This window comes from Montipora capricornis, chromosome 13 (assembly GCF_036669925.1).
Source record: "Montipora capricornis isolate CH-2021 chromosome 13, ASM3666992v2, whole genome shotgun sequence".
Lineage (NCBI taxonomy): Eukaryota > Metazoa > Cnidaria > Anthozoa > Scleractinia > Acroporidae > Montipora > Montipora capricornis.
The window spans coordinates 46,996,225-47,013,724 of record NC_090895.1 but is presented as its reverse complement, the minus strand read 5'-3'; the positions used below and the strand labels follow the sequence as shown (position 1 = coordinate 47,013,724).

Here is a 17,500-nt window from a genome sequence, read left to right as displayed (position 1 = left end):
AATAAACGTACGCGGCAAAAAATGGTTTTAAAAGCTTATATTACTCTTCAGCTCTACAGTGCTAACTTCAAACTTCATATGCGTTACTTTTTGCGCTTTCTGGCCAAGTTGTGATTTCAAGACTATATCAGGACATTGATAACTGCTGTATACTCTATCCTAGATTTATTAAAGCTTGGTGATATAAACTAGAAGACTGGCATTTTGACTCTCGAGTTTTTACAAAGCCCCCTCGCTACGAGTCCCAAAGAAGGAGAAGGGGAAGAGGGTGTGTTGGGTTTGGGAAGGCTTACTAAAACGTTTACGGTAAATTTGGGAGTAATCATTTATTATGAGGTTTGTTCGTTGGGCGAACTAAATAGACGAACCGTGATGCCATGAAGATGAAACATGCATTTAGAGAAAGTTCTGCGAATGGACTCCGTACAGTCCGCATATGATATATATTAATACACGTACGACGTAATTCAAGATGGCGCTGACAAAAATAAAAAAAACAATATACAGGATGCCCAAGATTAGAAATTTCGTTACCCTAATCTCGAACGTAATTATCGTTATGTTACAAATTGCTGTACAATTTCATAATCGCAAAACTCTCAGACAAGAATTTGAAAAAAGTAAACACTTCTGCACCAAGCGAGACCAGGTGTTTAACAAACAATAAGGGTTTACTACAGACATAAAAAACAATATCATTTCGTTTTCCTGCGCATGCGTTTGTATGTGTTGACGGCCGATTCAGCAATCTTCTCTACCTATCAAACTGCCAATGGATTGTGATCACCATCGCAAAACAGAGAACGCTGCCGCAAAAAATAAATAATTGCGATCACGTCACAAATCAATAAAATGTCAGTTTCCACTAAATTTGTTTTAACCTAAAAGACAAGTTTTTTTTCGACGACAAATTTATCTTTAAGGTTTTTATTGTTACTACCCTAAAGGAGGCTCTAAGGCATCAAACAGGCCGGGGAAAGTCGACAGGTGAGGCAAGCCGCAAAGTTATTTCTCCATATTGCTTACCGGCTGCACTATTGCACAGTTTTAAAAGCGACAGTGGGTTAAAGCGTGAATTTTAATGTCTTAGATCAAGAAGTATGCATTTGAAAGGTTTGCTGCTCATGATCTGTTTATTGCACATGTAAGCTGCTATTAAAGCTTTATACTGAAGATAATTGTCAAACCTTTAATAAAATTTCCACTGGGCTCCTTTATTCTCAATTCGACATTCCTCGTTTTCAAAATTTCTATTGTAGGGATTCCCCGTTCCCCGCTCCTCGATTCCCAGGTTCTAAATTTAAAGAAAACCTTTAAATTTGTTTATCTCGCATTTTTCTAGTTTGTTATGTCGCATTTTCTATCTCGCATTTTCTAGTTTTTTATCCCGCATTTTCCAGTAGTTATCTCGCATTTTCTAGTTTTTTTTATCTCGCATTTTCTATCTCGCATTTTCTAGTTGTTTTTTTTTATCTCGCATTTTCTATTTAGCATTTTTTTTTTTTTTATCTCGTATTTTCTATCTCGCATTTTCTAGTTTTTATCTCACATTTTCTATCTCGCATTTTCTAGTTTTTTATCTCACATTTTCCAGTTTTTACTCACATTTTCTATTTTTTTTTATCTCGCTTTTTCTAGTATTTTCTGTCTCGCATTTTCTAGATATGTAACCTCGCATTTACATTTTTTTTTTTTCTCCACCCGGGATTATCTCGCATGTCCCCTACAGGCTTCCGTAGTGGGAAGTACTTGCTGATAAGGATAAGGTGGTTGAGGGTTTGAAGCGAAGATGAGCCTGTTCAGACACCATGAATTATTTCAAGTTCAGTAAGGGTCGTACCATTCGGTAAACTCGTTCCAGAACTTAGTGTCAGGGCAAAATGGGCAGGAAGGCGAATCTTTTTTTTCTTTATTTTTTCATTTTATGAAGCAGACTATTGGTACTAAGAATATTGTATATTATCTTATATTGGTAAACGGACAATTTAACTTCCTTTGTGACACAAAAAGGGAGTGAGTACAACTTGCAACATTGCGATGGATCAAAACCACCATTGATGAGTTTTTTTGTTTTCTGTAAACGGGACAAGATTTGTGCGATTGATTGCAATTTATATATTGCCATAACAGTTGCTTTTTAATATGATTATAAAAAAAGGTTGTAAAGAACCAAATTACTAGGAATTTTTTTTGGAAGGAATGATATGAAAGAAAGTTTTTTTTTTGTTCGTTAAATATACCGGATATATTTTGAACCCCGCTTTGATTCCAATTTCTGTAGAAAATGGACCGTTTGTTTATTTTTATGTGCCCGTTGTTCCAAATAATTTGATTAGCTACTCCAGTTTTCGTCTCGGGTACAGTGTGGATTAATTCTTGCCGGCACGCTATGACATCTTTATAAAATGTTGGTTGTGATTTCTCTTAACTTTAGCAATTGACATCTCTAATTGCAATGAAAGATCAGTGTAGCCCCTACACTTGCAAGCAGAGATTTCGGAACGGCTTTCCATGGTGCATCATCGGTAGAACACAAGCACTTAACCCAACGTAATTTTAAAGCTTTAACAAACATTTAGGCTGCTTGCATTTTTAGATACAATGAAAATTATTGCATTAACCTCTTCTGTAAAGGAAGCAGGAGTATCGAGAACACTGCAAACAAATGTTAGCTTCGAAAGCGCAATTTTTTGACTATGTTAATTTTTCTGTCAATTGAGATGTCTCTTGATGGCCAGATATTAATTATTTGCTTAAACGGTACAAGTTTGTCATACAGGGTTTTTTTTTCGTTGCTAGTTCTTCGTTGTAAGAAAATTAAATTCCGAGGGCACATATCGGTTCTTCGGAAAGTGTGGTTCCATTCTTAAGAAATAATTGTGTCAATTTATTTATTTTTAAATCTAAATCTATATGTATGCATTAATGGTTCAAGCCGGAAATATTTCAAAACTGCACTGTCTCTCTTATCTCTCTTATTTACACCAAGAGGTGGAAAGAGTAACAAATTATTTACCATGAGGTTAACTACTTTACTCATAAAAAAAAAAAAAACTATTGAGGTAATCTTTCTCCGTTTTGTCTCAGATTCCTGCAGAATAACAAGATTACTTTTTTGACGAATGGAAGTTTTTCCAAGCTTGACATGCTTTTATATCTGTAAGTAAGAGCAGTGAAACACTTTTTTGAATCACAGCTACTATGGGTTGACCATACCACACCTTTTAGCTATCCGACGTAACAGCCTTATAGGTAAACTGCTTGTTTAAGACTAATTGCAATATCTCTTTTTTCCCGAAAATAATATTTTTCTTCTCTCTTTAATTTTTTCTCTCACCGGAAACAATATTCTTTAGAAACGTAATGTGTTTCAATCAGCAACTTTTTCTGTTTTAGATTATTGAGTGCAAACAAACTTCAAGAAATCCCAGACGGGGCCTTCAGGAATTCAAAGAATCTTCGACTACTGTATGTCAGTCAGTTAAATCAGGCCAAAAGCGACAATACCCGGCCTCTCGCTCGTCACATATAGAGACACGTTAAATTATGTTCTACCCATGCTTTAATCTCAGATTCCTTGTCACTCACATAACTTTAAGTCTGTGGGAAAAAACTACCGACTTACTTGATAATTTTTTGATTGCCCAACAGAATGCTTTCTGACAACCCCATCAACACCATTGGAGACCGAGTGTTCACTATCCACAACCACAACCAAGCAATGTGAGTCATACAAGATGACATACTGATTTATATGTCAGCGCACCTGAAGTGTTCGACGAGTTCGACGCCCAGTCGGACCAACATTGATAAGAAAGCGCTACAATGATAGTTACAACTACGAGTGGAAATAATAATCTTTGCGGTTAAATGTCCACAACGTGAAAATTTTTAATTTCCTATTTGAAAGTTTATATTAAAAAATGAACTTTTGCGAAAGAATTTTTCCATTCCGACGAACGAGAGGCGAATTTTCTACAATCCCTTTTAAAAGCGTTCAAATTGCCAGCCATTTTAAAAATTGGCATGCAACTCGCTCAAGTCTTCTCTGGACTCATGACTCACTTGAAAATCCTCTGTTTGCTGCTGTATTCACTTCCGGATTCAGAGGCACCTTCTTAGATGATAGACCTAGACATGATAGATTCTTTTAAAACTGAAAAGTACTCAAAACGATCACAGAGCGACACCTTGGCGTTGATCACCTAGAAAACATAGGACCCACGCCAACAAGCATTTCATTACCTACGTCACAGCGATCCCCGTGAAATCCTGACCAGCTTAAGGCGTGTATCAAATAAAAGTAGGACTTTAAAAATTGTACAAAATTCGTGCCTCGTTTTGAAACAGCATGTTCTCTTATGCACGACATATCTAGCAATTCTGCACCTCAGAATATCTGTGATCTTTTCATTTGTTCATTCAACGTTCATTCATATAACACTAGATTTTCTGATGTTGGTAACTGATATGTTAATAAATCAAGACTGAGTATTCGGCTTAATTTCATTTTCGGAACTAAGCTATGGAATTGCCTGAAGCCTGACCAGCGCAAACTTGGGAAAAGACCCTTAAAAAACAAAATTCACCTATTTTTACTTGCGGTGCTTGGTGATGATGATTTCTCTAGCAAAGTAATTATATCTTCTGCAGATTCATGATTCGGACGAAGCTAAGGACATTTGACCTGGCATCGTTTGACAATAGCAAAAATATCAAACCTGTTATGTAAGTATTAATGCAAAGACATTTGAGTAATTTCCTGTGGACAAGCTTGAACTGTTGCAATTTAAATTCATGCCTAAATAAATAGACCGTTTCTATGGGCTTTACGTTGATCGTTTTTCACGGAACCTAAGTCAGCAATTAAACGACAATTTTATGGTAGTTTGATCTTTTAAACAAAAATTTCCAGAATCAATGAAATGCCTCTTAATACTAGTGTAACTAAAAATGTCGTAGTTTGTAAAATTCTGAGGTGAAAAACTTGCCGTTGCATCGGCCGAATCGAAAAGGGAATACGGAGTAAGTAAAGCTATCTTTCTTTTTCAAAACAGATCCTGTGGTATCTTGAATAGCAGAGCATGAAAATATCACCTTGAGCTTTTTTACACTTTATTACGTCTATTGATATTTAAGGTGTAATGTGCCCGTAGGAAGGATGGGAAACTAGTCCTAGGCGAGTCCTAGGCAGTATTCGAACATACGACCGTCCTAACACCAACCGGATGCTTTACTCGTTGAGGTGCTAGATTTCCTTGAGTTCTAGGTAGTTTATCCAGGTCCTGAATGGACAATTTGTGTCGCTGGTCGGCGGAACATAGCATTACACCTTAAAGGAGGTATTTCACGGCAGTGCAGCTCATTTTGTGTACAGTTTTAACAATTAATCACTCCTTCTCGCTACGCAACTTAACGTTAGCCCAGAAATTACTTTTAAACGACACAAATTAAAGCTTCGTGACAAAAAAATGTATGTCGTGCACACATGATTTCTGTTAGAAACAACAGAGATAAACTTTGAAAAACTGCCAGGCTGAACAGTTTTCAAAACCTCAATTGCAATCCATTTTAAACTACTTTAATTTTGCCCATCCCTGACTTCTTTTGTTTTTGCTCTTCAAGTTATTCAAACATTCTTCAACGTTTAAACTAGTTATTTTCAGTTTATGTTACGCATGATTTGGTTGCCAGTTCCCAATCGCTGAATCTGGCTTTATTCGTTACACAGCCCCTTTAAATATCAATAGTCGTATTTTGAAAACTTGTAGGTATACTTTCCAGAGCCTGCATACCAGCGGGACACATTGTCCATTCACGACCTAGGGAAACGACCTAACTCTACTGGAGTTCTATTATCTCAATGGGTAGAGTATCCGAGCGGTGTTACGGAGATCTTTGGTGCAAGTCCGGTCAAAGACTCTCCTTTTTTCCTTCGCCAAGCAACTAGTTTCCCATCTAATAAGTTTATCTTGAGCCTTTTATAAACGGGATTGAAAGAAGGCGCTCGAGAAATAGCTTATGCATACCGCGTCTTATGACATGTGTGACACAGAACCTTTACACCTGACTTTAAATGCACAAAGAACCTAAATAAAACACAAAAATACCTAGAACGTAAACAGAAATCATCGATTGTTGTCTTAATTTCACTCACACACGACATATGGTACCTACTATTTGTTTGCTATGCACTCTTTTTTACTCCTTGCAATGCTAGGCATGGAAAGACAGGCAATGCAATGCCCTCGACTATACAAAAGATATTCGTTTCTCGTGCTTGCCGTGAAAATTTAAGGATGTTTGTTACAAGGTCATGAAAATCTTTGCCGCATGTAGACTGTTCGACAGCACCGAACCTCTGTAGGTAAAGCTACGAGATATTAAAATTGTATTGACTTGACAGTTGGGTAGTTTTTCAGTGACATCTTACCACTTATCAATATATACTAAGTTTTCCCGCCCGATTGCTGATCTCTATTATAAATGATCTAGACACTAAACGTAATATATCTGGTTATACCTCCCCAAAAAACTTTTCCACGTTGTTTTAACGTTGGTTTCGTTTAGAACTTTGCATGGAGGCAAAATTGGCGACATCAAGTTTAAGGAAGACTGCGTTGTCCACCTGTGAGTACCTTAAAATTTAATTTACCTGTGCAGCCAGACTTTATGATCTCAATATAACTTTACACCGACACAAATTTAATGACAACTATCTCTATTGCAGAGATGGAACATTTGAAGTGAACATCATGACGAGGCTTGCATTATTGTTGTGACAAAATGTTTGAAAATAATCCAGTTCTATTGTCCATCCACGCTTGTAGTTTATTCTGGGTCTTGTTTGAAGTGACTCACAGAAAATTAAAGCCATTAATTTTAAATTTCCACGTGATTAAGCAACAAAAAATCCCCAAGACCAGGTCACGATTTCAATGCAATCAGTCAGGCCCGGGTTGCTCGAAGCATGGTTAGCGTTAACCATTGTTAACTACTTGGTTAAAATCCTATTGGTTTTGATACCTCTTAACCAATGGTTAGCGCTAACCAGGCTTTGACCATTGTTAACTACTGTGTTAAAAACCTATTGGTTTTGATACCTCTTAACCAATGGTTAGCGCTAACCAGGCTTTGAGAAATCGGCTCCAAACTTTTAAGACTATATATAAAGCGTACAGTAATGTTTCAGTGGACAGATTAATTCCTTTTTTACCTTGCGAACCACAGCCATCAAGCCAATCATGAGCCTTACTCGACTACTTATTACACTACAGATTGAACATAGTTATGTGGAATTTAAAACTTCCCCCTCAGTACAATTGTAGGTATATATATACATAAATGACGCGAAAGAGAAGCTGCAACACTACGTCACTCTTATAATGTACACAGTCAGGAGCCAGAGACTGAGAGCATACAACTTCCGATATTTGCTTCTCAGATGCTTCACGAATCATAGGTTGAAAACGCTTTCATAGGTATCTTTATTTCCACACATACAGCAATACAAATGAATTTGCCATATTAGTTCTTGGCTAAGGTATAAACAAATTTTGGTTTGATCTTGAACGTGCACAATATCGAATGGACCTCTCCAATGTTCGTGAAATAGGATTCATAAATATCAGGAACAAGTTATTTTGATGTTTGTATACATGCTCACCCATTTGTAATTTAGTAATTTGAAATATATTCAATATACCTTATCTAGTAAACAGGGGTCTGCTATGATCTCTCCAGCCTGATTGTGTTGTAATCCTTAGTACTCTATTCTCTAGCAGTAGTAAACAATTAAATTTAGTTGGGTAGGTACTTCCCCATGAGATCATGCAGTACGACAGATGTGAATAAATTAAGCTATACTATAAACATCTTAAATATTCAAAGTAAGATAGGGACAAATTTTGTAAATAATACCAACACATCAGATGAACCTATGACTCTCGTAGTTATGAATGCAATTTTTGCAATTGCGTAAAGAAGCCTGAAAAATTTAGGACTTCATGGGGTTTAAAACCGTGACCTCGCGATACCGGTGCGACGCTCTAACCAACTGAGCTATGAATCCACTGACGCTGGGAGCTGGTCATTTGTAGGTTTCAATGTTCCCGTGAGGAATGAATCAACGATTAAATGATATATGAAATGGATCATATATATGAACTGCGGATATAAAATCAAGTTAAGCTATGATCTTGGCAGTTATAAACGCAATTTTGGCAATTGCGTAAAGAAGCCTGAAAAATTCAGGACTTCAAGCGGGTTTGACTTCGTGACCTAGCGATACCGGTGCGACGCTCTAACCAACTGAGCTATGAATCCACTGACGTTAGGAGCTGGTCATTTGTGGGTTCCAATGGTCCCGTAAGGAATGAATCAACGATGAAATGATATATGAAATGGATCATATATATGAACTGCGGATATAAAATCAAGTTAAGCTATGATCTTCGCAGTTATGAACGCAATTTTGGCAATTGCGTAAAGAAGCCTGAAAAATTCAGAACTTCAACCGGGTTTGAACCCTTGACCTCGCGATACAGGTGCGACGCTCTAACCAACTGAGCTATGAATCCACTGACGTTGGTAGCTGGTCATTTGTGGGTTCCAATGTTCCCGTAAGGAATGAATTCCAAAAATTGCAAAAATTGCGTTCATAACTGCGATGATCATAGACTTCATTTCATCGATTTTAGCTTCACTTGAATTCATATCCGCAGTTCACATATATGATCCATTTCATGTATCATTTCAACGTTAATACCAACACATTTAGCAACTTTCCGTGAAATGTAGTTAATGTGAGAATTTCACTGCAAGTCTTGGTCAATAAGTACCCCCAAAAATTCAGTTTGCTAGTTCTTAATATTAACGCCGCCATTGAATAGATTTAAGGCAACTCCCATTTGCCTTGATAAAAATAATACAGCACTTGTTTTGGACGTGTTAATCGTCAATCTGTTTAACATATCCAGTCCCAAAGGGCATGAAGTTCTTTCCTTACCACAGATCATTAAGGTGTTAACATATTCATGGGAAACTAGAACATTGAGATGTGCAGAGGAGCCGAATCTCTACCATTTGCGGAAACATTCTGCATTCGCCTGCTTATAATAAAGGCGGAACCAATCTGCTTATTTCCCCTCTAATCTGTAATTATTAATTTATTAAATCGACCTTTTAAGCTGAGAATCGTTAAAGCAAAGTTTACATTAATCATAAGCCTTACATAGTTAACTGATGACAGCCCTTGTGATTGAGAATGGAGGCTATAATCCAAAATTCATTTAAGATCCATCTAAAACTAGCTTCTTCTGGGAAGATTCCGTGGCTTATACTTATCCGCGGCTATTATGGAAACCAAGCTTTCCTTGCTATGGGCTCCCGGCGTTGAACTAAGAGTTTTCCTTATTTATTTGACATTATTGGCGCTAATCCCATGTCGGGAAGAATCATATTTAAGACAACGTTTTGGCGTCCTCATGACACCATCATCAAGTCAAAATATAATATCTAATCATATTTCGACCTGATGATGGTGTCATGAGGACACCGAAAGGTTGCCTTAAGTATGATTCTACCCGTAATTTTCATCATCTAATCGATAACACCATCATGCCTAATGCCATGTCGCCTTACTTATAGATTGTAGCTAATAAGAGAAGGAGGAGACACAACCTCGTTCCCAGGGTCTCTCATCTTAACGCCTGGGGCGAGCGAGGAGAGACCCTGGTAGGGTCTGGTCACGTGTCTCTCAAATTCCTTGTTTAGAGAGGACCCCGCCCTAGTGTTTTCAATTGTCACGGAAGCACGTGACCAGACCCTACCAGGGTCTCTCTTCGCTCGAGAGACCCTGGGAACGAGGTTGGAGGAGACAGTTTAGAGCTCACTAAGATGGACGGGCATCTTTAGTACTTTAGCACCTAAACGGCCGAATAAGAGATTCTATTCTTTCTATTCTTGGAAATTAGGAGTAACTTTACATCTAAGGGCTTTGCACTGAAATTGCAGGAGGCTGTGTCCTTTTGTTCATAAATTACGGTAATAAAGAAGGCATGACAGTATTAGTTGATGATGAAACCACCTTGTTTCTAGCGTGTCTTGTTTCAATGCTCATCTATTTTGAATTTCAGGGGTGTAAAGAACGATGACTCAGAATTTATAGATATCTCATATGTTTATGAATTCGCGAGGGAATCTGTGCGCAAGGTGTTTCTTCAGGCTGGATTCGCCAAATATTATCAAGAAAGTGACCTCAAGCTTCTCCCATGCCCGCCTGGTACTTTTGTTAATATCTCTGACACTAGACCAAAGTGCAAAAAGTGCCCTGCTGGTAAGCTTACACAGATCCTATGCATTAAATTAGCTCATTCATGCATACAAGAATCGAATACCAAGAACCGATTTGAAGTGCGAGAGTTGTGTCTTAAACGCATGAATTTAATATTAAAATGTATCAAATTAAGTTCCCAGGCATGAAGGTTACCAATTTCGCGTCCAAAACACAGTTATCCCATTAAAAGTCGCTTGATTAATGATGCACTACTAACTTTCCCATACGGCGAACTTTTACTCTCATTCTCCTTACTTCTCAGTCACTCAGGTCTGATCTTATTCCCGGTACAGTTCGTGTGGACAGCGGGTATCTGCAACCTTACGTATAGTCATAATTTCAGTAAGCCATCAATTGCTCCACACTCTCCTGTTGGGCTTACCTGTTCTGAGTAGCAAACCTTTTGTAAATGTTCTACACCGCGCTGCGACAAAAGGACAGGATGAATGTGCATAAACTGTTTAAACTTCTCATTTACAATTACAATGGGAACAAAATGGATCCTTCTTTGAAGACACCATTCAGCAAATTCTTAAGACAACTAACATTACTGTTCACTCAGCCCAAGCACTCTGTTCATTTCACAAATCATATAATTGTTTAACGGACAAAGTACTGCTTAATTTTTCATGCACTATTTACAATTCTCATTATACAAGTTCCTATTAGTGGTTAGATTCTCTATATAGTATCACAAACAAAATATTGGAATGGCAACGAAATGGGTACTTGTGGCTTTTTGGGGGTTCACGCAAATCCGTGAGCCCCAAAAATACAATTCTCAGCGTAATGCAGAATTTTAGTCATATCCTGCTCGTACTGTTGTGTAGGTTTTTTTCGCTGTTCATACCCTTGCTTGAACATGATTTGTACTTTGTAAATAAGGTATTAAATAAGATCCTTTTAACCATCTTGTTCAAACCCCCTGATGCAGTCGGCGTAATCAGACGAACCCGGTCGGAGATCTAGAAATAAAATCAAGTCAACAAAATCTGTTCCTGTGTGCTGCTTAGTAGTATTTATTTAAAAAGATTTTGCAACGTTTACTCCAGATAATTTTCGTAGCTCTCCTTGCACTTGTTTATTGCTTCCTCCAGTATTTCTATGCTACACTGTTGGAAGTAGATATTTTGACCTTTCCTCCACACATCGACTCTATGCCAGCTAAGTCCTAATTAATGGCGCAGTAGTGAGAGCACTCGTCTCCCAACAATGTGGCCTGTTGCCCGTTTCTCGAAAGTCCCGAAAACTTTTCGGGCCCGAAAAGCCATCTGTGAAGTTACCAACCGCTTGTTTTGGAAAGCCGATCTTTTAACATGTTTTCGAGGTAACAAAAAGAAAAATGACTGTGAAGTTTGACGAATTAAATGCTCTCCGTTCTTGAGATACAAAGGGAATTGTGACACCCGAAAATGGCCCGTAAAGTTTCGGGACTTTTGAGAAACGGACCCCTGGGCTCGATTCCCAGACTCATTGTCGTGTGTCGTGATTGAGTTTGTTGGTTCTCTACTCTGCACTGAGAGGTTTTTGTCTCGGTACTCCGGTTTTCTCCTCTCCAAAAATAACCCAACATTTGATTTGATTTTGCGTTAATTTGTTGATTTCAGTTTACAGTGTCTCCAATTAGTACTCCAGCGCTAGATAAACTTCCCTTCCTTCCTTTCATTTCCTTTAAGCATTTCCTTATGATACTAACAGTTTCCAAGATGCACGCTCTCTGCGTTAATTCAACTCGGCAGCACTCCACTCCATTCCTATTTCTTGGCCACATTTCTAATGTGTTTGTTACTGTTCCTGGTGATCCAATCATAACGTGCACAATAGCTGTTATTACAGTCGAGCGCACGTCTCAGCGGTGTTTGTTTCACAAGGCGCGAAAACAAGGCTTTCGGGTCAAAACAAGAATTTCTTATCGAAGGACTGTGTGATTCCTTGATCCTTGACTGTTTCCTTCCCTTTTTTCGAGTAATTTTAGGTTTGTCTCACCTAATCTTAATGTAGGAAAGTATGGTAAGGCACTGTAAACAATATGCATGTGTTAAGTGAAGTAACAAGCCCAAATGTGCGATACAAGGGCAGCTTCCTTTCAACGACTGTAGTTTCTCTTCTTTTAAGAAAAACGTAAATTCTGGAATAAACTTCGTTGTTTTCTTCCGCATTTCTCTCACTAAATCTCTTACTATGTACTTATTGACTGAGTGGGAGGGCCGGAAAATATTTGCCCGAGATCATGGCGTAACGGACCGAGGGCCAAGTATTTTCCTGTCTTGTCCGACCTAAACTCAGTCAATAAGCATTTTATCATATGGGCTCTTTACACTATTCATGAGCACTCAGAATTTGGACAAAAATTTAGACAGACAATTTATCTAATATGTTGTTTGCATTTGCTTTTCTGGCTGTAAATAACTTGGATGTTTAAAGGCGACGAAATCCTCTAAAATCGCATACCACGGAGCGGTACGTGTTCCTAGCAGGGCCGTACAGCTTTTTCCAGCCCTGCTCGCGCTCATGCGTACGGCCCTCATACGGGAATTTTCCCAATAATAGTTTTACAATGAAAGCGGGCGCGGGGCCGTACGGGGAATATGATAATCTTTATGTGTGATAGAATGTTGACCCGAAATCCTCGGCTCCACGCGCTCTGACACTAACACCACTTAAACCTGAGGTCAACTTTAATAACGGTCATTGTACATTTCGTTCATTTCCATAGCTGAATCAGATCGTATTTCAATGCATTTTAATTGGATAGTTTTTCGAAAGATCGAGGTGATGCTCGAACTTATCAGGAAAATTGAAGCAAATTTCTCATTTTGACACAAGAAAAAAATCAGGCGGCTTCAACGGGATTCGAACCCAGGACCTTACGATGCTGGTGCAATGCTCTACCTGCAACTGAGCTACAAAGCCACACAGTTAGAAGCAGGTCAATTTGTTGGACTCATGTGTTCCCGTGAAAGGACTGATCAAGGAAAGAAACGTTGATTTGAAGTGCGGGTAACCCACAATAGCAGCTATTGTACATTTCTTTAATTTCCATACCTGAACCAGCTCGGATTTCAATGCATTGCGATTAAAATAGTTTTTCGAAAGATTGATGCTCGCACTGATTAAGACAATTTAAGGAATTGTCTCATATAAACATGTACATTCGTACCTCAGTTAGTAGAGCATTGCATGTCCCAGTGTGCGATTTGCTCTCCAGTGTGGCGGCTTTCATAACACGTGATCACTAGCGGCAAAATGCCCAACCTACCCTTGCGAGGTCTGGGTACTTATACAACTTCTCCTCTTGACGTTGCTCTACTCTAGCATCTTGTGGGCCAGAAAAATCAGCAATCTCGTACATCTTTTGTCTCTTGTCAAGCACCGGCAGCTCTGGTCTTCTCGTTTTAACACCTTATCCGTCTCACGGTATCGTAAAATCCTACAAGATCTTCCAATTGTCATTTTCTAAATAACGTTCTGGGTTGTGTTCATACCACCTTTTTGAGTGTTCAAATCCTTTTGTTCTCTTGTAGCTACAGAGGTCCCAGAGAATAGCTTTCCCTATGTTAACTTGTCTCATTCTGTTCTCTCTCTGCGCTAGTTTACTGCATCCAGAAATGATGTGCATTACACTTTCATCCTCCGTCTTGTACATTCTTTTTTGTTTTGTGATTTGACAATTTTTGTTTTAGTCAAAATTTCTCTTAAAAGCTTGATCCTGCGCTACAGTAATTAAGCTTTCTGTCTATATTTTCAAGTAACCCTTTTGATTTTGTGTCTGTCGAACAAACTGGCCGTGCATCACCATTTGTGACCACATGTCATGTCTTTCATTCCCTTTCTATCTGTTTTCTCTTTTTGAGTTGGTCTGTGTTCTCAGGTTCGCATTTGTCTGTTACTCTTTGTTCCGTTATCATTATGATTATCGTTTTCGTTATCGTTATCATCATTACTACTAATTTTATTATTATTATTATTATTACTATTATTATTATTATTATTATTATTATTATTATTATTAGTAGTAGTAGTAGTAGTAGTAGTAGTAGTAGTAATAGTAGTAGTAGTAGTAGTAGTAGTAGTAGTAGTAGTAGTAGTAGTAGTAGTAGTAGTAGTAGTAGTAGTAGTAGTAGTAGTAGTAGAAGTAGCAGTGTGTACTTATGATGCTTTGCTGTCTCGTTGCACTTTTCATTCTTCAAGAAAGAGTACCATGATATTATCTATATGCTCCTCAGGTGGTTACTACTCAGACACTCCAGCTTTTGTCAGCGACAGTTGCAAGAGGTGTCCAAATGGCACGTTTGTTCACATAAATAAGGCTCCTGGAAAAAGTTACTTTGACTGCAGCGCTTGTTCTCAAGGTTAGATACTAGAATATATATATAATTTTATAATATCCAAAAATACTCCTAATCGCTTCATTAGACGTAAAAAAAATTCGAAGAACTATGCTTCAATAACCCTGTTTATCTAAAAAAATATGCATACTAGTTTGAGTAAGACTTTAAGACATACAACATTAGAATGACTGGTCTTGGCATTACTACTAACTCTTGAAAACGCGTTCAAACGATTACCACTACAAGTTGCAACTAATCTGGCTGGCCATTTCAAAGTCTTGCAGCCGAAACGTAAAAGAATATTTCGCAACATCTTGAGCCGGATCAAACGGCGCTAGAAAGATGCAGATCAGCTATAGCGATGTTTCCTGTGACGTCACCATTGTTATTAATATGCCAACCAGAATCTAATTGGCTGTTGAAACAATGACTTCTTTTGTTCCGTGGTTTGCAAATAGGCCAGTTTCGTATTCTAACGGTTGGACTGAATCAAGCATGAAATAGAGGCTTATGTGGGCAAATTAATTTGCATTTGAAAAGATTTGCCCGCATTAGCCTCCATTCCATGCTAGATCTAATCCAGCCATGAGAATTCGAAAATGGTCTATTTGAATATCATGAATGTGACTTCAATGTTTGTAAACAAAAAATATCGCTATATGCATTAGGGAAAGTCCAAAGCAATTGAGATTTCAATAACAATAACTTAGAACAGACAGTTGACTAATTAAAACAAATGCATCCGTGCGGTGTTGATAGATGGCATTAGTAATATCACTGGGAACCTAACAAGAGGCAAGAGGGTCTGAATGGGATGGGGTGAGGAGGGGGGGGGATGGGGGGTCGGCGAGTCGGTTTTCAGTTAAAATTTAATCACTTTGTTGGTTGTCAGTTAAAATTTAGGATCTCTGTCGGTTGTCGATAAATCTCAGTTTATGAGTAAAAATTCAAGGTAATTATTCATATTCGCTATGTAATGCGCTCAGTTTAAACTGTATACAAAGTGTACAAGTTGAAATAATTCATTTATTTGCTGGTTTGTTAACGCAATGTGATCGTTTATTTTACCTTTCTTAACAAATACTGATAAATAAGCCACTTTCGAAAATAATAGTTCTTTTTGTTTGTCCCTCCAAATTTTGCTTAAGCATTGTTTTTGTTTTCTCTTGGGATTTACAATGGTCCCAAGAGAAACTGGGTCTTATGATATTTTCGAAAGTGGCCTATTGCATTTATTCTCTATGTGGATTTGTTTTCCTGCCGATTACAGCGAATCGAAGTAATCAAAAGAAGACAATTAGACCATTATCTTTCTTGAAGTAATCACCCAATAAATAGTCTCGAGCGTCATAAAGACAACTGTCAATACTACTTAGACTACTTACCGTCACAAGTCGGGACGCACAAATGCACGAACAGCCCTGCCGGATTGTGTAACACACCCGTCGTTCCCGTCGTCCACAAATTGTTTACTAACAACACGCATTCGCTAATGATACCCTTTATTTTTGTTCATGGAATCGAAGTCTAAATTCCGACAAGCGGCATGGCCTGACAAGTAGCGACAGCACTTAAAGTGAAATCGTGACAAACGACATCCTTTCTTTAAATTTCCGACAGCAACGGTCAAAGCAACGTGAAACATTTTCAAAGCACCGACACGAGACCTTTTAAATTTCAGACAAGTGACATGGGACCCCTCCCCCCTGGCAGCTCGTTGCTCGTGAGTTGCCCCTGGTTGCTCGTGAGTTGAACAGCGTAGACAGGCGGTGGCAAGGCCCCATATTTACCTTTTGTGGTCTCGCTCCTAACAGTCTGTTGGCGTACTGGCCTATAACTCTCTAACCACTCTTTAATCTGTTTTTCCATTCATGGTGTTATGTCCTCAATTGGTATAGGTGGTATCTATAGGTGCTATAGGAGAAAGGAACATGGCAAATTGAGGGACAGGATAGTACGACCTGTTTTGCGTGTGATACTTTGCTGCCCATCTGGATGTGCACTTTGCTTTAGAGATTCCTTGGCGATTGTCGCAAAATCCTGCGTATACTGAAGAACAGTGAATGTCTCATACATGAAATACGACACAGCGTGCGTGTTTTCCACTTGTGTTGTAAGCACCGATAGGATATCATCTACATATTTGGCGGTTAATTGTCGTATAGCCTGTCCATCCCTTTTTAAAGCAAAGGCACAGATACTTGCGTCTTCCTGGGTACATTCCCCGGAGGACCACTGGCTGCAGACTCTCCGATCTCAAGGGGTAGTGTTGCTTCACCTTATTCACAGTATCTTTTACATGGATTTCAATCTTTGTAACGTCGAAACTTGTGTGCTTCATAGACACTTCTTCAAGTTTCATACCCTTAGAATGAATTCCAAAGGTAACCTATAGGGAAACGAGAATCTCCGGAAAAGATGAATATCGCTTCTGAGAGGCTCGTCACTATATTCAGTTTTCCAGCGGAAACATCTGTAACAAACACGGAGCATATCCCCTCGATTTCTTTGAATAAACATGTATCTTGTGATTTGAACAACGCTATTTCAACTTCGCATTAACAAATCCACAGTTACAAAATTTGACCTCTTGGTAAAGCCTAACCTGAGGTTAGTTTAGCCCTCTTTTGAGCAACCGGGCCCTGAACTCTACTCTGAATACATCAAACTCTGCAGCACATAAAAGCGGCCAAAACCAACACGTACAGTTGAGCTCCCTCCTGCTTTCGTCTGATATCAAATTTGGCAAGTTGCCACTGTCCATCTGTGACTATTTATATAGAAAAGTTCTCGCACTTACCAGCAGAGGATTATGCCAGGCCAAATAGCTTCA

General features: G+C 38.5%; 1 protein-coding gene across 1 annotated transcript in view; it reads left to right on the top strand.

Moving 5' to 3' along the window:
* Positions 1 to 17,500, top strand: part of LOC138030898 (uncharacterized) — a 69,332-nt gene that overhangs the window by 39,064 nt on the left and 12,768 nt on the right. The window contains exons 4-8 of the mRNA XM_068878757.1: positions 3,088 to 3,159; positions 3,397 to 3,468; positions 3,652 to 3,723; positions 10,137 to 10,336; positions 14,563 to 14,688. Coding sequence (XP_068734858.1) covers positions 3,088 to 3,159; positions 3,397 to 3,468; positions 3,652 to 3,723; positions 10,137 to 10,336; positions 14,563 to 14,688 — 542 coding nt within the window. The remainder of the gene's footprint in view (positions 1 to 3,087; positions 3,160 to 3,396; positions 3,469 to 3,651; positions 3,724 to 10,136; positions 10,337 to 14,562; positions 14,689 to 17,500) is intronic.